Source organism: Lacerta agilis, chromosome 7 (assembly GCF_009819535.1).
Source record: "Lacerta agilis isolate rLacAgi1 chromosome 7, rLacAgi1.pri, whole genome shotgun sequence".
NCBI classification, from domain to species: domain Eukaryota; kingdom Metazoa; phylum Chordata; class Lepidosauria; order Squamata; family Lacertidae; genus Lacerta; species Lacerta agilis.
Window position 1 is genome coordinate 66,302,568 of NC_046318.1, and position 21,011 is coordinate 66,323,578.

Genomic DNA, 21,011 nt, shown 5'->3' on the forward strand with positions numbered 1-21,011 from the left:
CATATTCTGAGTACACTTATAGCTAAGGTTTTTTAACTTAGAAAGTTGGCTTGTTTTAGGAGCTTTTTTATTTTAAAAAATGCACAAAATCTGTGATAATCCATGCTAGAACTACTGCATTTCATAGTCTGAGTATTTATAAATGTAGAGAAGTACAATATATGCTCATTTCTTTACTTCAGGGCCTTATTTCTATACACATTTAAATAAAGAAGTTTATTGTGATAAAGTGTGTAAATTCAACTGCATTTTCTTGACCAATCGGATTTAGGAACCTCTCCTAAAGAAGTGTCATTTACCTGTCTTTTCCCACAGTTAAATGTTGAGCATGAAGGGCATGAATGTACATCATTGGATATTTCTTTGCTTGATTAGTCCCAGGTGCTTGATAACTGAATCTGAACTGGCTCCATTGAATATGAGTTGATGTGAGATGATACTGTATATGCAATGTAAGATATGTGATGGCTCATTTTTGCATCCAACTTACGAAGTGACTGCCTCTAACGGCTCAGCCACACTTCCTTTTGTGCTGTGCATTCTAGGCACAGGTTCAGGATTTTCATGTCCATGTCCGTGGTTCTTTTTTCCCCTTTTTTTTTGTCCCAGCACTTGGAGCAAATGGTAAACTGTGGAAACCCCAATGGCCATTTGCTCTGAATGTGGGTTTTCCCAGGGAAAGCACCAGGACATTAAAAAAAAAAACCCACTCAGACATGGACCTAGAAACCCAGACCTGTGCCTAGAAAATAGAGCCGTCCTGGCACATATCTATTCACCGCTTAGGAAAATGCCTGGATATTTGCTTTCACTTAAATGGCTGTTTAGGCACGCGGGTGGCGCTGTGGGTTAAACCACAGAGCCTAGGGCTTGCCGATCAGAAGGTCAGCGGTTTGAATCCCTGCAACATGGTGAGCTCCCGTTGCTCGGTCCCTGCTCCTGCCAACCTAGCAGTTTGAAAGCACGTCAAAGAGCAAATAGATAAATAGGTACCGCTCTGGCAGTAAGGTAAACGGCATTTCTGTGTGCTGCTCTAGTTTGGCTTGCCACATGACCCGGAAGCTGTACACCGGCTCCCTTGGCCAATAAAGCGAGATGAGTGCTGCAACCCCAGAGTCATTCGCGACTGGACCTAATGGTATAGCTTTCCCTTTTTTGCGGGAAATTCCCTTATTATAGCATTGGGAAACAGCAGGGAGGGTTGACAGCTATGTATATAGCAGTGGTGAACAGCGGGGAGGGTTGACAGCTATGCCTAATGGTCAGGGGTCCCTGTATCTTTACCTAAATGGCTGTTTGGCACAATTTGAACTCTGTTGTGAACTTTTCATGCAGCAATTTCATTTTTTTATGCAGCAATTTCATGCAGCAATTTTCAAATTTGATGGGTGCTTAAAGGCTTATAATCTCTCTGTACATATTTAAAGTTATAAAGCCTTGCTGTAGCACAGATTTTATTTTCATTTTATATTATTCTCAGTTGCTCATACAGAACCTCTGCCTTTTTGGCTGGGGAGAAATCAGCAACCGGAAGCCATAACTGATTATTACAGTAGCAGTAAGACATGAATACCATCTGTCATTGATAGGTGAAGCCTTGGCTATGCATTCAGTGATTTGGTTATTTGACAATGCCCATGCCCAATTTTCCTTATTATATGTGACTGACATTCTACTGGTTTTAAGTTGATCCATGTCATTTTATTGTAAAACAAATAAAATGTTCTACCAAAAAAAGTGGGGGGGGGGGGGCATCTCCATAATTTAAGATATTGCTTTCTTTGCTACAACAAACCTTGTGTCACCTTTGCATTGGAACTTGTTACAGAAAAGCCAATAAACTCAGCCCTTAAAGTTGCTAGTTTCTTGGTTCTGTGGAATTCTGATTGAATCCTATGAAAGGGGAATGTTACTGTTTTTGCCACCTCTATTATGTTATCTGTTCCAGCACAATTACACACTAATTTGGGGCTCTTTGTGTTTGGCTAATAGCTTCTGATTCAAAGCTGTCACACAGTACCTCTTCTTCATGAACTTCTAATTCTGCCTGCCAGTAGCCCTAGCATTTACCTATGGAGCACATTTTTCTTTGACCAGATGCTCGTCAGGGTGAAATCACTAGGAGACTATCAAGAGACGACGCCATCTACAGTACTAGAGATACATCTCTACAAAGATCACAATTATCAAAAGTGTAGGATGGTGTGGTTTTTTTTGCTTTTTGGTAAGTTTGCTTATCCCCACAATAAATGTAGTTGTCAGCAGGATAAGTTCAAGCAACGGATAAGGTCACAATTTCATTTAGTGACAACATCCTACAAAGCAAACTTACAAGGTTCGATTTATTAAAGAGTCAGAAGGGATAAGATCACTGAATGGCCAGCCTGATTTATCTGGGTTTGACTGCAGTATTTGAAAAGAGAAAAGCCATATTTCAAGTTTATGCTCAGAACCATTGTTTAATGTGGCTCAAAGAGTTGACTACTGTGGGACAGTGGGGAATAGAGTGAAGGTGGCAACTGGTGGGAGTATTTTGAAGAGCTAGCCTAGTAAGGCAAGTCTGTAGAAGGTCACTTCACAGAATGAAATGCCTGTTTCAAGAAAGCCTTGCAGAAGCATAAATGAAGTAATATTTACTGTATGCAAATCTGACATGGCTTTAAGTGTTGCAATGATTTACGGTAATTTAAAACTTAATTTCAGCAGAAAAATTTAATCTGTTACTGCAGTTTCAAAAATAAATTCTGTTGTGCTTCCTTTAATTGGAGTCACCATTTATTGCTGAATCTATCAAACATGGATAATGGCTATTGTATATCCTCATTCTACAAATTATTGTCAAATGTGATACCTGGCATTTTGTGAAAAGAAGTGGGGAGGGATATACGTATGCAGTATAATTCTTATATATACCATAGAAACATAGGAAGGAATTTGCTACAATTGAAGCCTTGCATTCTGTCCCAGTATCTACCAAGGTGGGCTTATTATCTTGAAAGCCATGGGATGTTTTGTAGCTGAGCTAGTGATCCATGACTTGGGGCTTCTTTTACAGTGCAGCTATCATAAGTCTTTGAGTAATCACAGACTTTAAAAGTATGCTATATCAACAAGATAAGAGGAACAGCCCACAGCACTAGCAGCATTATCTTTTACCAAAATTGATTAGCGTGTACTATGGGTCTCACATATTTTGCACAAACGGCACTCAGCAAGCTCAAAATATTTATGGTCTTGAAGAATGTGTGCAGGGGGGAAACTTTGCTGTGAAGTCTTCAGCTGAAATGAAACATCCATGATCCCAGTTTTATAATTAATTTATTTTTAAAAAATGCACATAAGATTTCAGCCTAGGAACGGTTAAGTATATTCTGACTCCTGCTGGGATAAATATATCCCCCACCTCTTTAAAATATGGTGGTGATCTTACTTTAAAATATGAGGTGGTGGAGCTGCCTTCTTCTTCCTGTTTCTGTAACTGGAAGCATGACTCATTTGGCTATTTTTTTTTTTTTGAGACAGAATGTTCCTGGGAACAGTGTTGTCCCAGATACATAGCTAGAGTGGCTGCACCGCCATTTGAAGCACTGCTACTAAAGGCCCTTGGGCACCTCATAATCTTAAAGTTAGGCTGCTATCCCCCCCCAGGAGTCTTTAAAGTTTGCTCCCCCTCAGTAGATTAACCTAGTTGGACTTGGACATTCCACCCCTACACTGAATACATATGTACACTATAGTAGTATCTTCCCATTTGCGTCCTCTGTTTACAGTGGTACCTCGGGTTGCATACACTTCAGGTTAAATACTCCGCTAACCCAGAAATAATGCTTCAGGTTAAGAACTTTGCTTCAGGATAAGAACAGAAATCGTGCTCTGGCGGTGCAGTGGCAGCGGCAGGCCCCATTAGCTAAAGTGGTGCTTCAGGTGAAGAAGAGTTTCAGGTTAAGAGCGGACCTCCGGAACGAATTAAGTACGTAACCAGAGGTACCACTGTATTTCAATAATGCATTGATTTCCTCTAGAAATTCAGTGCAGGGATAGCAAAAACAACAATGTAGTTTCCTAAATGTATTCATTTGCCTTCTTTTCTTTGAAGGAGAAAATGAAACCCTGCGGAAAATCAGGAAATTTCCATACGTTCGCCTGATTCCTTGAACTTGAAAATAGGACATATAGTTTCAAAATCTTGCTTTATAGTATTCTACCAAATTTCATGGTATAGTATTCTACCAAATTTCATGGTATGTCAGGCACTGTATGGAATAGTTGGGTGTTAGGGTATGGAGGGCATTGGACGGTGATTACTGTAAGTTAGATTCAGACATCCTCATTGGGTGCTATCATTTTTCCAGTTTTAACTCTTTTATGGTATGCCAAAGGCAACTGAATGCTGGTTAACAGTTTGCCAGTCAGCTGAATCCTGCTTATGCAAGAATGTTCTTGGGGGGGGGGCAGTTAAAATTTTATGTCAAGGGGAGGATTTCTGCTTAACACTGAAGGCAGTAGCACATTTGTCTCTTCTATTATTGCAGACCTTGATGCAAATTCATGTTGTTCGATGTAAGAGGTCTAATGTAATAATGAATAGATGCCTGGAATTGCTGAATCTAAGAGTGCAGATTCATCAGTTGCAGTGAAACCTATTTTTGAGCTTTTAAATCTGTGGCAATAAAAGGAGAATGGTAACATATATGGTGACCAATTCAATAGTAAAATTGAATGAAGAACAGAAACACTCTTATTGGCTTCTTTTTGCTGCTCTATCTTGCCCAAGCATCCTTGAAATGGTGCTATTAATGACTGTTCCCTGTTTAAAAAAGAATACTATCGTTCTGTGCAACTGCGAACTTTGGTTATCACTGAATGATCTGCCCTAAGTTTGTCGTTCTTAATCCATTAAAAGACAGGCCTGCTTGTAAATCCACAGGTATAGATAAGGAGTCACTGTTTGACTGAGTCTGAACCCTTTTCAAATGAAAAATGTCAGTGGCAGAAAGGGAGGCTGAATTATTTTTTTTAAGGGTTTTCAAAGATTCTCATGATTCCTAGTATCAGTTAAATGTGACATGTCCATAGACATGCTTGCTTTTTAATGTGTTAAAGCAGACAAATACTGCTGGTTTCATCTTTATGCAGAAGAAATCATTGCTCTATATCATGGGTAGGCAAACTAAGGCCCGGGGGCCGGATCTGGCCCAATCGCCTTCTAAATCCGGCCCACTCTGTGGTAAATTGGAGAGCATCAAGCTGGTTGCCTCAGCAATAAGGGTGTATTTTCCCCAATCCAAGGAGAGAGAGGGCAATGATGGAGCTTCATTTTGCCAGTGACATCACCAGATCGTTAAAATATGATTAGTTTTGTGATGCCATGATGTTATCACATTCGCTTTCAGATCCCTGATTGGCTGCGATGACACAGTGCAGAAACTCTAGAAGATAGTGAAATGCCAGTATCTTGGAGCTCTGAACAGACATGGAAAAAATGTGAAAGATCAGTAAGGCAGAGTATTTTTTTGAGGGGCTTTTTGTACACCCCAATCCCACATTTTCCTTGGAAAACGTTTAGGTGTGAAAGCACAGCACTGCTCAGAACACATGCTAATTCATTTTGATTTTGCTCAGTCTGAGCTTTTTGTGAAAATACAAGTTGAATTTAAATAATACTTAAATGGCTTCTAGTACACACATTGCTTTTTAGATATGTCTGAAACTATCACCACATTAGATGGTTTTTACTCTTCACAGATCCTTAGCCAGTGTATATCAGTATAACTTCACACGCAATGATTATGCAGATTTAAAGTATCTGAGAAAGCATGCCTAATTTTTAGTGGGCTATTTTTGGAATTTGCAAAATCAAAAATGAGATTTTAGAGGGTTTGGAACACATGCAGACTGTCATGCTCATTTTGAACTCTCAGTTTACCCTGCATGTTAGAATTGGTTCAGATATTGGTTGGTATAAACTTTGAGGGAGGCTCCACTAGTTGGAAGTTCCTACTGTGTTGCAAAAAAGGGGTGGGGTGGGGAGGTACTAATGAGAGATTGTGGACACTTCTTCTATGCGCAAGGATTTTTGGACAAAGGGAAGTATCTCCACTACCCACCTACAGACCAGATCCAATGTCAGGTGCAGAGGCATATGTCCTTCCTCTGCGTTTCATTTGGTTGCAGCTAAAAGGGATAGGCTGTGTGTAGGGAAAGATTTGTAGTAGTGCATTTTAATTATTGGTTTTAGCTACTTTGTTTTTTGTTGTTGTCTAGTCGTTTAGTCATGTCCGACTCTTCGTGAACCCATGGATCAGAGCACGCCAGGCACTCCTGTCTTCCACTACCTCCCACAGTTTGGTCAAACTCATGTTAGTAGCTTCGAGAACACTGTCCAACCATCTTGTCCTCTGTTGTCCCCTTCTCCCTGTGCCCTCCATCTTTCCCAACATCAGGCTCTTTTCAAGGGAGTCTTCCCTTCTCATGAGGTGGCCAAATTATTGGAGCCTCAGCTTTAGGATCTGTCCTTCCAGCGAGCACTCAGGCCTGATTTCCTTCAGAATGGATAGGTTTGATCTTCTTGCAGTCCTTGGGACTTGGTTTTTAACATACTATATTTTACAATTTATGTTTTAAATATTGTAAGCTGCCTTGATTCCCAACTTGGGAGACAGGCAGACAATGAATGAATGAATGAATGAATGAATAAATGTGCTGTTGGGTGCCCTTTGGCAGCAGCACCCTATGCTTTTGCGCCACCCAGTTTTTCCTAAGGGAAAGGCTAGATGGACTAGGGCAAGATGCACATGCACCAGACGCTGAAGGCCAGAGGAAATTTGGTGAAAGGCTGGATATGTCATGCATACCAGGGTTCCCCAGGCCAGTGGTAAAGTTTCACCTAAGATTTACTGCACGGCAAGAAAGACTTAACTACTTTATGCTCTCAGCAGAAAGTAAGCTAAGCAAATCCCTTTTGACAATATAAAAGATAGGTTCACCAAAATGAAGGCAAGGAAGAAGTCATTCAAGCAAACTACCTTTTTAAGTATAAAGTGATTCATTATTATTGTAATAAAGGACGCTTTGTTTGAGTTATGCAAATGTTTGATGGTTTCTGCTCTTAATATTAGTTTTTGAAAAACCTTTATAAATACAATGATGATTCATAATTTTCTGAGATTGTAAAATATTCCTTTTGCGTTTCATTAAAGTAGGTTAGGTAAAGTAGATACATTCATTAATAAATGTGCACTGAAATATGCTGTTATCTACTGACAGAATTTTTGAGGGGATATTCAGGAGGAGGGCCTCAAGACATAGTCTGCCATACCCCCGGATCCAAGATTACCTCTCAGGGGTACCTCTCAGGGGTACAACATCTGGAGGACCGCCGATTCCCCACCCCCAATTTAGGTGGAGGTACTCTAAGCAATGGGTTTTTTGTTTGTTTGTTTCTCAGGAGAATTGGAGGTGTTCCAGAGGGATGGAGAGCGCAAGATCCAGAGTCGACAGCAACTTCCAGTTGGAACAACATGGGGACCATTTGCTGGGAAGATGGATTTGAATAACAACACAATGGTATGTTAAGATGATACTGAACACTGAAGTACTATTTCCTGTTTTTTTTTATAAGCTGCCATTTGCTACTAAAGAGATGTCCAAAGAATAGAAGAAGGTAGACTGTGAAAGAAATTCTATTGCTAACTTTCATTATTAGTGCAATTCAGATTTTTTTCTGTAGCAGCATCTATGGTATATTTATTTAAACGTATATACACCAGCCTTCATGATCTAAATCCCAGGACAGTTCACAATGACATGAAACACAGGAAACCATTACAGTATAATAAATCAGTGGTGTAAAAGCAGCAGGTAAAACAGCTTGAACAATACTAAAACACATGGCTAGCAGAATTTTAAAATGCATGGGATGAATAAAGTCTTTTTTCTGAGAAGCTAAAAGATAACAATGTTAGCACAGGCAAGCCTCCCCCTTGTTAATATCTGCAATTGACCTTTGATGAAGGCATAGGAACGGAGAGGGCCTTAGCTTGGGATGGTGGAGAATTTGGATTCAGTTTGCATTTAAAGGTGAGCTTACCTAATTTGCACTTTCCTAAACAATATATAAGCTGAAACACAGCCATCCTTCGAAATTTGCACTTCTATTAATTTTGGAATGCAGGACACTGTGGACAAGCAGTGTGTACAATGGGTAAATTGTGCATAAAAATGCATATATTGGGCAAAATAACATACCGAAATGCTTTATATAAGGGCAATATCTTTCAAAAAATTGTATATTAGGCAAAATTGTACACAGGCATGTATATTAAAATAAATCAGGGGGGAAGCTCATGAATTTTCACGAGGACTTTTATTTATAATTGGAAAAATGTAACATTGAAAGAATCCAAAACTGACAGATCTGTCCATCCCTAGCCTCGACAGATGATCTTAAAGTGTGAACAGTAGGGAGTAGGTGCTGTGCTAGACCTGGGATGGGAATTCAGCTGTCTTTTGCTGAATTTGGAACTAGGGACTTTTGGAACTAGGGACTTAAGATGGATGTTACAACCTGAAGCATAGGATGCAGACGGTACACCTACTTGACCAAGCAGGACTAAATGTCCAGGGGCCTAAGCAACTTAGTGACCAGCCCTATTCTCCTGTGTACCTAAGAGGGCTCTGAGGCCTGAGTATTCACATATATAGATAGCTTCATGCAGGTGTGCTGGCTTGGCCCCGTGACCATAGGTGCCAGGGCCATGGACGTCTCGGGGTGTGCTGACGTCGCAAACACCCCCCCCCACAGCATGCCCGCTCGTCCACCACCACAATTTGTGGGTGCCTGGCCCCTTCATGAGAAACGTTGTGAGTGTTCGAGCACCCTGGGGCCTGGGGAGCTGGTGCCTGTGGCTTCGTGGTTCCAGGTTCAACTCATTAAGGTCCTCAAGCCATTGAGTTCTTGTCAGTTAAGTTATTCTGGGCATAATCCATATGTCTTCTGTTCTTAATAACATGTGTTACTTTATTTCTCCAGTAGTATATGGTAATCATTCATAGTGAAAGACATGAATTTAATAACAATTTGCCGACTCATATTAGCTGGAAGGAAAGAAATAACTGTTATTCGGTTATTTTGTCGTATTGACGGGTGTGCTGCTTTCTATATTAACTCCACTGAAATCAAAGGTACATAGATTTTAAAGAAAGTTTTCTATCACTATAATAAAGGAATTACAACACAGGCAACATATTATGGTGTGATGTATTTGTTCAGTGGGGTCAGACTAGGAACAGTACTTTGAGACTTGATTTAAGAATGTGTTGTTTTTTAAAATTTTATTTAGGGCTGAACCAGAATGAGAAGGGGTTTACAGTTAATTAAAAACTTTGCTTTCCCCTATATACTCTCTTCATTTTGAGGACTGAGACTTGGTCATGGGATGAAAATGTTTGATCATCCAGAATGAAGGGAGAAAGCATTTCCCTCAATCAGATTTGTCTTAGGGATATAGTCACATAGCAACTTCTGGTTGGAAACAATATGACATTAGCATGTAATCCACAATTGAATGAATTTCTGTGACTTCCCGTTGTTGTTGTTGTTGTTGTTGTTGTTGTTGTTGTTGTTGTATCAGTAATAGCTACTGTTGTTTTAAATGGTTGCAAACAGGTATACAGTGTGTAAAGAAAGGCAAATAGGGATATTTCATGAAAATTTCTACATCAACATCCTTGCATTTCCGTTGAAAATATTTGTGGGCCAAATTTTGGCACAGTCCTGGATGTACCGTATTTTCCGGCATATAAGACGACTGGGCGTATAAGACGACCCCCAACTTTTCCAGTTAAAATATAGAGTTTGAGATATACTCGACCGCAGATTCTCCACCCGGCGTATAAGATGACCCCCAACTTTTGAGAAGATTTTCCTGGATTAAAAAGTAGTCTTATACGCCAGAATATACAGTATTTGCATTGGTGTCTTTCTGACTTCTGCCATTATTTTGTAGCTTACAGTCTCTTTTAGAAAAATGTAATTATAAAAATGGATCAAAATATGTAGGACATCTAAAGTACTTTTAAAGCACCAAAAATTTTTTTGCATCAGTCCCTGCTTTGTGCAGTAAATATTGCTACACAATGGAAATTCTGAATGTCACAATCCAATCAAAGCTGACCATTTTATACTTGCATTGATATCAATAGGAGAGAGATTTAAATACATACTTAAATCTACCATTGAACATAATGGGACTTAATATTGGCGACATTGTGCTCGTTCCTGCTCCCTTCCTTACAGGCCTTTTTCCACCTGGCCTGGGAGGGTGGGGCCTTGGCTAACTCCAGCTCCAAAAGCTGACGATGCTGAAGAGGCCAGAGACCATCTTAGCTAAAGATCCACCCTGCTGGAAATTCTGAGCTGCATCCTTTCCAGCTGGAGGAGGACAGATGGTGAAGAAAGAGAAATTATATTTCACAGTATATAAAATTAAAAATTATATTAAGCAGTATAGAAATTAAATAATCTAATCTAATATAATTTGTTTGCTTATAATAGCTCGTACAAACAGGACCCCTATATTTAAAACACAGTTTACTGCATAATGTGTTGTTTATTTATGTAAAAACATAATTATTCAAATTCTACCCACCCACTCCCTGGAACACAGTTCTGTTTTCTGTTTGGGTTGGTGTTTTAAACATTTTTATTGATATTTCCCAAGAGACATTTAAACAGGTTATTGATATTTCTGAAGATACAAGAAAAATGGGGTAATAGTAGTTATCCATCAATTAAAAGAGAAAAGAAATTACGTTAGAAATTCTCAAAATTGTGGAGGCATATAATGGAAATTCTTTTGGATTAGATTCAGGTTCTTTGTCTGTTAACCTGACTTCTGAGGTGGCCAAGGAGTGTTTGTGAGTGTCCTTTCTTTCATTCTTCAAATCGTATCTGTGGTGGTCTGCACTCTACTGCCCATACTTGCAGGAAAGGCCAGTCCAGGACATCATGGATTTTTGAGGAAGTGCAGGCTGGGAAGGCTGCAGATTGCCAAGAGATAATTGTATTACGATGGAAGAGGACACTTTTTTTCACACATGCCCCCCTCAGCCACCTCATAAATAAAGGTAAGTGCAACTGCTAAAATGAAAATATAAAATAATTTCTTAAGTGTCCTAAGAAAGAGACGGGGGGCATCCTTTTTCTTTTTCTTTTTGCATGAGACAGAGATTATCCATGGCAGTTTTATCCCTTGTCTTGTCTTGGTAACAGACTGGATAAGAGTCAACAAACTGAAGCTCAATCCTGTAAGACTGAGGCACTCTCAGTGGTTGGGAGATTGCATGGTCTTGGTGGGGTTACACTCCCTCGTAGGTACGCAGCTCGGGGGTACTTCTGGATCCCTTGTGCTGCTTGAGACTCAGGTGGGCTCAGTGGTGTGGTGTGCCTTCCATCAGCTTTGGCTGGAAGTCCAGCTGCATTTCTATCTGGACAGTGATAGCCTAACCTCTGTTGCCTAACCTGTAGGTTAGATTACTGCAATGTGTTATATGTAGGGTTGACTCTGAAGATGATTTGGAAACTTCAGCTTTTGTAGAATTTGGTGGCCAAGTTGCTCACTAGGGCAAGATAGTTTGAACATATTACACTGATCCTGGCCTGACTGCACTGGCTGCCAATTAGTTTTGAGACCCAATTCAAAGTTCTGGTTTTGACCCATAAAGCCTTAAACTGCTTAGAACCGCAGTACCTCAAGGACTCCCTCTCCCCATATCAACTGACCTGGACCCTGCAATTGTCATGTGAGGCCCCTCTTTGTGTGCCTCCTCTATGAGAGGTTGGGAGGGTAGCAACATGGGAACGAGCCTTTTCTGCAGTCCCTGCCTGTTTGGAGGAATGCTGTCCCCAGGCAGGCCCGCCTGGCACCTTCATTACATATATTTAGGTGCCAGGCATAAATGATTCTCTGTAACCAGGCCTTTGGCTGATTAAATATTCGAAAATATGTGGTAGAGGGGTTATTGGTTTGTTTTTGTTTTATTGTGTATTTTGTGTTCTCGCTTTGTATTTTTATATTGTGAACTACCCTGTGATCCTTGGATGAAGGGTGGTATACCAATTCAATAAACAATTATAATAATAATCTATAATATGAGGGTGGAATTTGGCTTATTACTACTTGCCCCCCCTTCAAGCAGTGGCTTGGTCACTTAGCAGCTGGCCCATGTTCCTGAGACAGAATCCTCAACATTGTGGTGTTCTCCAGGGAAATTGTATCCCAGGAACATAGCTGGGTGACTGGGAGTAAACAAGCCACTGCTCAAAGAGTTGGCAATACTTTTTTATTAAGAAAAAGAAAGGAAAGAAGAGAGAGAAAATCTTCAACTGCCTATTAAGGCACCCAAAATTATTAGAATTGGCCAACCCCAAAAGTCAATTAATAACCACACACACACACACACTTTTAGTAAGGGATTGATGATTGTGTGAAGGGAAAGATATTTGTCCCAATTTTAGTAATTACACTGCTTCTGACAATGTATTCATGTTAGCCATGCATAGATGGCACCAATCAACATGTTGCAAAAGCAGCAGCACTATGATGATGCCATTTAAGCTGTTCCATAAACTCTTCCACATATAAGGCACAAATGTAGTATGTCAGTGGCCAGGGGAAAATGTAAGCTGTAAGGCTCTGCTTACATGGATATTCAGCTGAATAGTTTAAATCACAGGTTTCATCTATTCCCCAAAAGTAGAAGCATAGAAGCATGCTTGTTAAAATGAACGAACGCCAGTAGATTCTGCAAGGAGCCACTGATATAGTTCTCATGGTATACTTGTACATTCTCCTTTCAGTTGGTGGATGAAAATGATATACTTACAGCTTCCATTTGCATCTATCCAAACTTAGCAATTGGAGCTACAGAGTCTTGTATCTCCCAAAGTTTGCTGTTATTAATTGTTGTTTGATGAGGAGTACAGTGGCAATTATTTGGCTTGCTTTCCTTATAGAGAAGTCATCTGAGCTTCCCCTTTACTCTGCCTCAAAATCTGCTCACTGAATATTCTTTTTAAACTGGTTCATATTTCAAGTAGTGTTGCGATTCTGAGTTTAAACTTGTGGTAAACTCAGGGGAGCCAGCGGACTAATTAATTCAGCACAGTAATTAATTAAGTCACTGTGCCAGATGTCAAACACTTTTTAGATCTTTCAAGTTCCTATCTTGAATTATGTTAACAATATACATCTCAAAACACTAAAAGGTTGGGTACATTGAATAAACTGATTGAAGTGTCATTTGTCAATGCAACAACAGCAACAGAGACTTGGTCAAATTCAGCTAACAAAAATGAAGAATTGTGAAGGCAGCTAGCCAAAGGACTGGACTCCATTAACCTAAGCAGTGTACGCTAACATGAGGTTATTGGGCGGAAGCTCTAGCAGATGAACTAAGAAGGAGATGTGCCAAATGTTTCTGATTCATAAATTGGTAAAGAGTCACACTTATATAATAACAGTGGCAGAATGTTACTGTCAAATATTTTATACTGATTGATTGTTAGAAAAGCTTTAAATACTTTCATTCTTCACAAATTATACCTCTGAGCATATTGAAATGGAGAGTTTTTGTCTGGAGGAATTCCCTGGTACTTTTATTTTTAGTTTTTTTCATTTCCTGGATAGGCTTTCATTTACTGGATAGACAGTAAATACAGTGCTTCAGAGTTGTTGATGATGATAAGGATGCCATTCTTCATGAAGAGCATGTCATGATTATTTTAGACTCTGTGGCTAACACGACATGTGAGCCAGAGTAATGTTGTAGTGGTTAGAGTGCTGGGCACAGAGTAGGGATGCGGGATAAATTCGGAGTTTAGTTTGTAGTTTAATGCAAATTCACTTGTTTCACACACAAATGCAATGCAGCCAACCTGTGAAATTTGCACTTCTCCAACCTCTCAACCCCCCCAAAGGGTTTTGCTTTCAAATGTGTGTAAAAGGCAAAATTACATACAACAATATGTACATTAGGATAAACGTGTGTTATAATGCTGACAAATTTTCATGATTGAAATGTGAACTGAATTCATGATTGAAAATAATGAGAAAGACAGTGGAACTGAAATTGACATATTCCTCCATCCCTAGGGATAGGGAGAACTGGATTTAAATCCCTGCTCAGCCATGAAGTGTCTTTGAGCCAGCTGGTATCTCTAAGCTTTACCCACCTCACAGCATTGTTGTGAGGCTAAAATGGAGTGGGGGTGGGGGAGAGAGAGAACCTTGTACATTGTTCTGAGGTCCTTTCAATTTTTATACGCAGGAAAAATATGTATTAAAAGCAGAATTTAAAGGGCACTGTACCCTTCTGGATTTTCATGACAGTGTAAGATCATTTCAGTTTTGTAAGATACAGATAGCTATAAATCCAGCTATAAATATTCACCAGTTCTAATTCCTTAACACACAGGCAGACACATGTACTGTCATACCTCTTTAAACCTACTAATAACGCTAAAATTGCCATTGTCTTTCATAAGAACTAATGCATTTTCCATATCAGCTTGTAAAGCTAGAGCATGGGTGGGGAACATTTATCAGCCCACGACTGCATTCCCTTTTGAGGACCAAATGCCACTGATGGGTGAGTCCAGAAGCAAACATGGGCAGGCCAACAAATGCAAATGCTACTTTTGTACAGCATATTAGTTTCTATACCCCCCTCCTCTCTAGCATCCATCGAGACAGGCAAGAAGTATTATTGGAGTTCAAGGGCACGTTCCAGCAAGGCAAAAACACTCGGGGCACAAAACCGTGTTCCAGGGACCCGATAAGCTTGGAGGGCCATGTTTGGCCCTGCTCTAGAATATATTATCAAACATTATTTGGTGATATAAAACCGGGGTAGCCAGCATGGTGCCTGTCTTCCAGATGTTGTTTTATTACAACTCCCATCAGCTCCAGTCAAACTAGCCACTGGTTACTCAGTTATGGGAGTTGTAGTTCCATAACATCTGGAGGGCACCAAATTGGCTAATGCTGCTACAGAAGGAACTCATGGCCTGATCTTGAAACTTCCATGACAATTTTATTCTTTTAACAAAAACATTGTCAAGCATAAGCAATTGTGTTTTCCCCCTTTTCCTTACCATCAGGATACTTCTTCTCAGTGTATACAAGTACCTATGCACACCTACAATGGAGCACTTCATGTATCTTATAAAGATGCCCACAAAAGCTTGTGCAGCTAACCAATAAACTGGTTAGTCTTTAAGGTGCCACCAGACTGTCTGTTGTTTTTGCTACAACAGACTAACACAGCTACCCTTCCAGCATTTGTATTGTACCAACTGAGTTATGTTAATAATTGGTCTCTTCTTTTGAACTTTAAGGGAATGAAAGAGGAAAAAATGTGAAAAGATTCCTGACTGAAGCAGATAGTTCTAAGGGGAGATGTGGCAAAGGATGTAGAGCACATGATGAAAGTAAAACAGTGGTCCGTGCCATTACTTCATTAATCAAGTGGAAGCATTCTGAAAAATGTTTTTCTTTGGCTGCAGTCATCTATTTTTTGGTGTTAATCTATGCCCTGTGGCAGGGTTTTGTGAAACGAAACAATGAGTTGTTGTATCATTACCCCCCCCTTATTGTTGTTGCCCCTGTCAGAAAGAAGAGAGGATGATTCAGGTCTGTATCAGTCTGATAAGAAAAAGAGGATTCAAAATGGCTGGGACGAGAATCTGTGGGAGTGAAGCTGTGCCGTTTGGGGCCAGGCAACCAATGGGATATAGCAGAAGTCTTTTAATAGGATCCTGAAGGTTCACTGGCAAAAGCTGTTTGCTACTTCTAGGATATTTCCTAATGAAACAGTTTGATTAGAAAGTACTGTGTGACTGTCTCAGGGGCCGGAGTTCAAAATACAGTTAAGTTATTCACTTGCTAATCTTTGGCTGGGTCAGTTCAGGGCAGAAACCTCCTATCTATACAGGCCCAGCCACTTGTATAATTGTTACAGTTAAAATTTCAGAGTTTGCCGGTCACATTTTTTTTACCAGAGAGATCCATTGAAACTACTGGAAACCTACTTAGGCTTGTTGTGTCTGGTGATGTTGAATTGTGTTGGTGTTTTTGTAATAGAGACTTCCAGCTCATTGTGTTATTGGATAGGCTTACTAAAGTGCCCAGTTCTTAAGACAGAGGAGTTAAGGTAGAAGAGGCCCTATAGTCTTCTTTCTTCTCTTTTTTGTACCCCCACTATTTATACTCCAGCAGCTTTCCTCCAGTCCTAGGCTACACATTATGTTTACCATGAGGATTGCCTTCCCTATGATTTTCGATCACTCAGCTGTAATGTATAGCGGCACTCACTATCATGTAGGGCGATCATGTAGTGCGTTTCACCTTCTACAGTGGTACCTTGAGTTACAAACGCCCCAGGTTACAAATGCTTCAGGTTACAAACTCTGCTAACCTGGAAGAGTTATCTCGAGTTGAGAACTTTGCCCCAGGATGAGAAAGGAAATTGTGTGCCAGCCGCACAGCGGCAGCAAGAGGCCCCATTAGCGAAAGCACGCCTCTAGTTAAGAACAGTTTCAGGTTAAGAACGGACCTCTGGAACAAATTGAGTTTGTAACTAGAGGTACCACTGTACTTAGAAGCCAGTGGTAGCAGACCCTCCAAGTGTCGCTATTTTCCAGGGATGTCCCTGATTTAGAGAAGCCATCCAGGTTTCTGATTTGATCCCGGAATGTCCCGCTTTTCCTTAGGATGCCCCTATTTTCATTGGAGAAATATTGGAGGGTATGGCATTATCCAACCCCTGAGTTATCTGAAGGCAATCCCGTATAGGGAAGTTGTTGTTTTTTAAAAAAATTAATGTTTTAATATATGTTAGAAGCTGCCCAGAGTGCTGGGGCAACCCAGTAAGATGCATGGGGTATAAACAGTAAAATTATCATTATGGAATGGGATATTTCTATTTTCATTGGCGAAGTGTTGGAGGGTATGTGGTAGTGTGGGAAAACCCATTATTTTGTGTTTTACAGTGGGTTTATGATATACAGGGTACTTTTCTCAGTCAATAGGACTCCTGTCTTATATCACTCAATCTCTTGTTTTACAAAAGATGTTCTCATGCAGGGGTAACCAACATAGTACTCTTCATATTGTTGCTGGACTGTTGTTGTTGTTGTTCAGTCGTTCAGTCGTGTCCGACTCTTCGTGACCCCATGGACCAGAGTACGCCAGGCACGCCTATCCTTCACTGCCTCTCGCAGTTTGGCCAAACTCATGTTAGTAGCTTCAAGAACACTGTCCAACCATCTCATCCTCTGTCGTCCCCTTCTCCTTGTGCCCTCCATCTTTCCCAACATCAGGGTCTTTTCTAGGGATTCTTCTCTTCTCATGAGGTGGCCAAAGTACTGGAGCCTCAACTTCAGGATCTGTCCTTCTAGTGAGTACTCAGGGCTGATTTCTTTGAGAATGGATAGGTTTGATCTTCTTGCAGTCCACGGGACTCTCAAGAGTCTCCTCCAGCACCATAATTCAAAAGCATCAATTCTACGGCGATCAGCCTTCTTTATGGTCCAGCTCTCACTTCCGTACATTACTACTGGGAAAACCATAGCTTTAACTATACGGACTTTTGTCGGCAAGGTGATGTCTTTGCTTTTTAAGATGCTGTCTAGGTTTGTCATTGCTTTTCTCCCAAGAAGCAGGCGTCTTCTGATTTCGTGACTGCTGTCACCATCTGCAGTGATCATGGAACCCAAGAAAGTGAAATCTCTCACTGCCTCCATTTCTTCCCCTTCTATTTGCCAGGAGGTGATGGGACCAGTGGCCATGATCTTAGTTTTTTTGATGTTGAGCTTCAGACCATATTTTGCGCTCTCTTCTTTCACCCTCATTAAAAGGTTCTTCAATTCTTCCTCACTTTCTGCCATCAAGGTAGTATCATCAGCATATCTGAGGTTGTTGATATTTTTTCCGGCAATCTTAATTCCGGTTGGGGATTCATCCAGTCCAGCCTTTCGCATGATGTATTCTGCATATAAGTTAAATAAGCAGGGAGACAATATACAGCCTTGTCGTACTCCTTTCCCAATTTTGAACCAATCAGTTGTTCCATATCCAGTTCTAACTGTAGCTTCTTGTCCCACATAGAGATTTCTCAGGAGGCAAATGAGGTGATCCGGCACTCCCATTTCTTTAAGAACTTGCCATAGTTTGCTGTGGTCGACACAGTCAAATGCTTTTGCATAATCAATGAAGCAGAAGTAGATGTTTTTCTGGAACTCTCTGGCTTTCTCCATAATCCAGCGCATGTTTGCAATTTGGTCTCTGGTTCCTCTGCCCCTTCGAAATCCAGCTTGCACTTCTGGGAGTTCTCGGTCCACATACTGCTTAAGCCTGCCTTGTAGAATTTTAAGCATAACCTTGCTAGCGTGTGAAATGAGTGCAATTGTGCGGTAGTTGGAGCATTCTTTGGCACTGCCCTTCTTTGGGATTGGGATGTAGACTGATCTTCTCCAATCCTCTGGCCACTGCTGAGTTTTCCAAACTTGCTGGCATATTGAGTGCAGCACCTTAACAGCATCCTCTTTTAAAATTTTAAATAGTTCAGCTGGAATATCATCACTTCCACTGGCCTTGTTGTTAGCAAGGCTTTCTAAGGCCCATTTAACTTCACTCTCCAGGATGTCTGGCTCAAGGTCAGCAACCACATTTCCTGGGGTGTATGAGACCTCCATATCTTTAGTATGGAGTAGTAGTTAGTATCTAAGTAGTAGTTGCTGGACTACTACTCTCATAATCCTTGACCTCTAGGTACACTGGCAGGGGCTGATGGGAATTGGAGTGCAACAACATCAAGAGTGCACCATAATGCATGTCTTCCTCATCTATAGCTGAACCAACATTCTTAAAAGATTAATTTCTTTCTTATCCTGTGTTATGTTTCCTGATTGAGAGTGTCACTACAGTAATCACATTTGTGCACTATCATGTTCAGAGCACACAAAGGCATTCTTGATGTCTAACTATGAGCATATGAGCATGAATGTATTTTAGAAGATGGCCTGGCTTTAGGCGTATTGGAGGCAGCTGATAATGGTTTTTGCACTGATTTATTGGAATTTGGTCTGTTTTGTTGGGATATTTTATGAGGTTTGCATTTCATTAACCTGTCATTATCCAACTTCATATTCTCAGCTGGGTGGTAGTGCCATCATAGAATCATAGAGTTGGAAGGTACCCCAAGGATAATATAGTCCAACCCCCTGCAATGCAGGAATCCTGCCTTACAACCATCTCTGGGTGGAATCAAACCACCAACCTTCTGGTTAACAGCCAAACACACTGACTCATTTTGTAACAAATCAACCAAGCCATTACTTCTGTAGCTGCTTGTAAAAGTCTGATGAGTCAAATAAATTGCTTTAAATGTCCTGCATTTTCCTAAGCTTCGGGTGGCTGCTCCCTTTCCCCGTGTTGCTGTAGCCTAGTTTCCCCAAGAACGCAATAGTAGATGCCCATCCTGGGAAGGCAGTCTCATTGAACTCGGGAGGAATTTCTTCTTAATAAACCTATTTAGGATTAAATGACATATACTTCCTTTGTTTATTCAGAGGAGAGTCAATTCAGATATATTTAAACATAGCCTGGTTCAGCTCCTTGTTGGTACATGGACAGCTAATTTTGGCTGACTCAGTGATATTTGAATGTGGCCTTTTCGCCTTAGCAGTGTGCCTCATGCATACCTCTAAACAGTAACATCCCACTTACTGAAAGAAGAGAGCTTCTGATTTCATACGCATTCAATACCTTGTTTCAAACAAGCTTTTAATAACTTGGTGCTAACTAAAAGCACCCCCATTAAGTGGAAAATTATGCTAATACCATCCTAATTAAGCAGTAGTTATTACCAATCATTATCATTAAACTAAATCAGTTCCCTGGGAGACATCTCTATGAAACAGCTGTCCCATTTCATCATGTCACATTTCTATACTTCAGCGTGTCACATTTCCGTACTTCAAATAACATTTTGTATTTATGTACCAATTTTTAATTTGACCAGCTTCGTTGCTCTACCGTCACCATTGTCAGACTGAAAAGAAAGCATCTCCAAAATGGTGTAGATGTTTGCTAGAGGAGATGTAGGTGTTTCTGCCTGATACCTCCCAGTTTCTGAATGTGTCATTGAAAAGTCCTTCTCCCAGAGCAGTGGCCAGCTTATTCTCTCCATCCTTTCTCTGTTAAGTCCAGGTGGCTAAATTGAGTCTGTGGTTGCTACATGCAGTTGTTCCAAAATAGCAAAGGAATTAAGAGATTATCAAAAGCAAGTCTAGCATTGTGTTGATTATTCTCTTAGTTTCAATATTATCTTCAAAAGTAGCACATGTGACATAGCCAAATTATCTAACATTTCCATTGTTTCAGTGCTTTTATTTATTTATAAATTATATTTATATTCTGCCCTTACTCTCAAAGGATCTCAGAATGGTGAGTACAGAAAGAGAAAAGAATACAAACATCTAAAAACATTTCCAATAAAGATGGTAACTGTTCAAAGCCCCTTTATTTCCTGGGTATTTATTTCTTTTCATTGCCAGTTTCTTTCCTTTCTACACTCATATTCCTGGACCTCATTCGTCTGATTGGCCATGGTAATGCCACAATCTTTTTCATGAGAACCTGAGACTTCCATCACATAAGATTTCTTATTGTGATGTCATCAACAAAATCACATGGGCTTAAATGGCAATGTGGATAAAATGAAGCCCAGGATTATGAAGGCAAAGAAGTCAAAAGAATATTGTTAAGCAACACTGATACAGTGGTTTGGCTCAGCCAAACTGTGGCTTACCACGGCACAGCAGTTAAGCCAAAGTTTGACATATATTGTCCCTACCCAAGATTGTGGTTAAGCTCTCTCCTCCTTAAACATTAGCTGTAGCCAGGAACCAACCTTGGTTACAGCTTGTGGTTAAGGAAGAGAGAGCTTAA

At 40.3% G+C, this 21,011-nt stretch overlaps 1 protein-coding gene across 4 annotated transcripts in view; it reads left to right on the forward strand.

Annotated features, from left to right (window-relative positions):
- The window catches only part of ZFPM2 (zinc finger protein, FOG family member 2), a 333,910-nt gene that overhangs the window by 133,734 nt on the left and 179,165 nt on the right, over positions 1–21,011 (forward strand). For all 4 annotated transcript variants that reach the window (XM_033155731.1, XM_033155735.1, XM_033155733.1 and 1 more), the window contains exon 4: positions 7,448–7,566. In XM_033155731.1, coding sequence (XP_033011622.1) covers positions 7,448–7,566 — 119 coding nt within the window. The remainder of the gene's footprint in view (positions 1–7,447; positions 7,567–21,011) is intronic.